General features: G+C 34.0%; 1 protein-coding gene across 1 annotated transcript in view; it reads left to right on the plus strand.

The window, feature by feature from the left end:
- The window catches only part of LOC103581241 (CD109 antigen-like), a gene marked incomplete at both ends in the record, with an annotated part of 22447 nt that extends 22017 nt beyond the window's left edge, over window positions 1-430 (plus strand). The window contains one exon of the mRNA XM_008563128.1: window positions 278-430. Coding sequence (XP_008561350.1) covers window positions 278-430 — 153 coding nt within the window. The remainder of the gene's footprint in view (window positions 1-277) is intronic.
- Between the last annotated feature and the right edge of the window lie 314 nt (window positions 431-744).

The following is a 744-nucleotide window of genomic DNA, read 5'->3' on the forward strand; positions in this document are numbered from 1 at the left end:
GGATGGAGAAACAGAAGAGGAAAGATAGAGAAGCAAAGGAAACTCAGGCATATAACATTCTGAGGTGTTCCATGACTTGCAAACACTGTAGGAGTAAAGTTTTTTTTTTTATTCTCCTTTCCCTAGAGAATTGTTACATATGGTTTTGGATTTCTCAGAGCCAAGGCAAGTGTAGAATTTTTGATAGATTTTGAGTCATTGATCTGCTCTTGGTGTGACATGTAAATAATGCCTTTAAAAAGTGAAATAAATCTATACTGTTTTCTCCCTTTCTTAGATAAAGCTATTTTGGAGTAAAGCTAATGCCGAACCTTCTGAGAAAGTCTCTCTTAGGATCTCTGTGACACAGCCTGACTCAATAGTTGGGATTGTAGCTGTTGACAAAAGTGTGAATCTGATGAATACCTCAAATGATATTACCATGGAAAATGTGAGTTTAGCTATTTTTTTCATTACAAAATACATGTTAAAAGAGAAAAAAGAAACTTTATTGCATCACTTTAAATATTTAAAGGAAATTTTATTAGTTTCTCTGTGTGTGCAAGTCAATAATTAGTAAAGCTTCCCAATAGGAAAGAACCTGTATTTCAATGGTTATGTTGGAAAGAGGCTCATGTGGTTAAGTGCTCTTGCTGTTTTACCTAAGAAATACTGTCTAGAGAGGAATAAGTCCCGGAGATCAATTTTACAGCATGGTGACTGTAGATAATAATCTATTGTATACTTGAAACTTGCTAAAAGAGT

The sequence above is a fragment of the Galeopterus variegatus genome, unplaced genomic scaffold (assembly GCF_000696425.1).
Source record: "Galeopterus variegatus unplaced genomic scaffold, G_variegatus-3.0.2 Scaffold12637, whole genome shotgun sequence".
Taxonomy (NCBI): domain Eukaryota; kingdom Metazoa; phylum Chordata; class Mammalia; order Dermoptera; family Cynocephalidae; genus Galeopterus; species Galeopterus variegatus.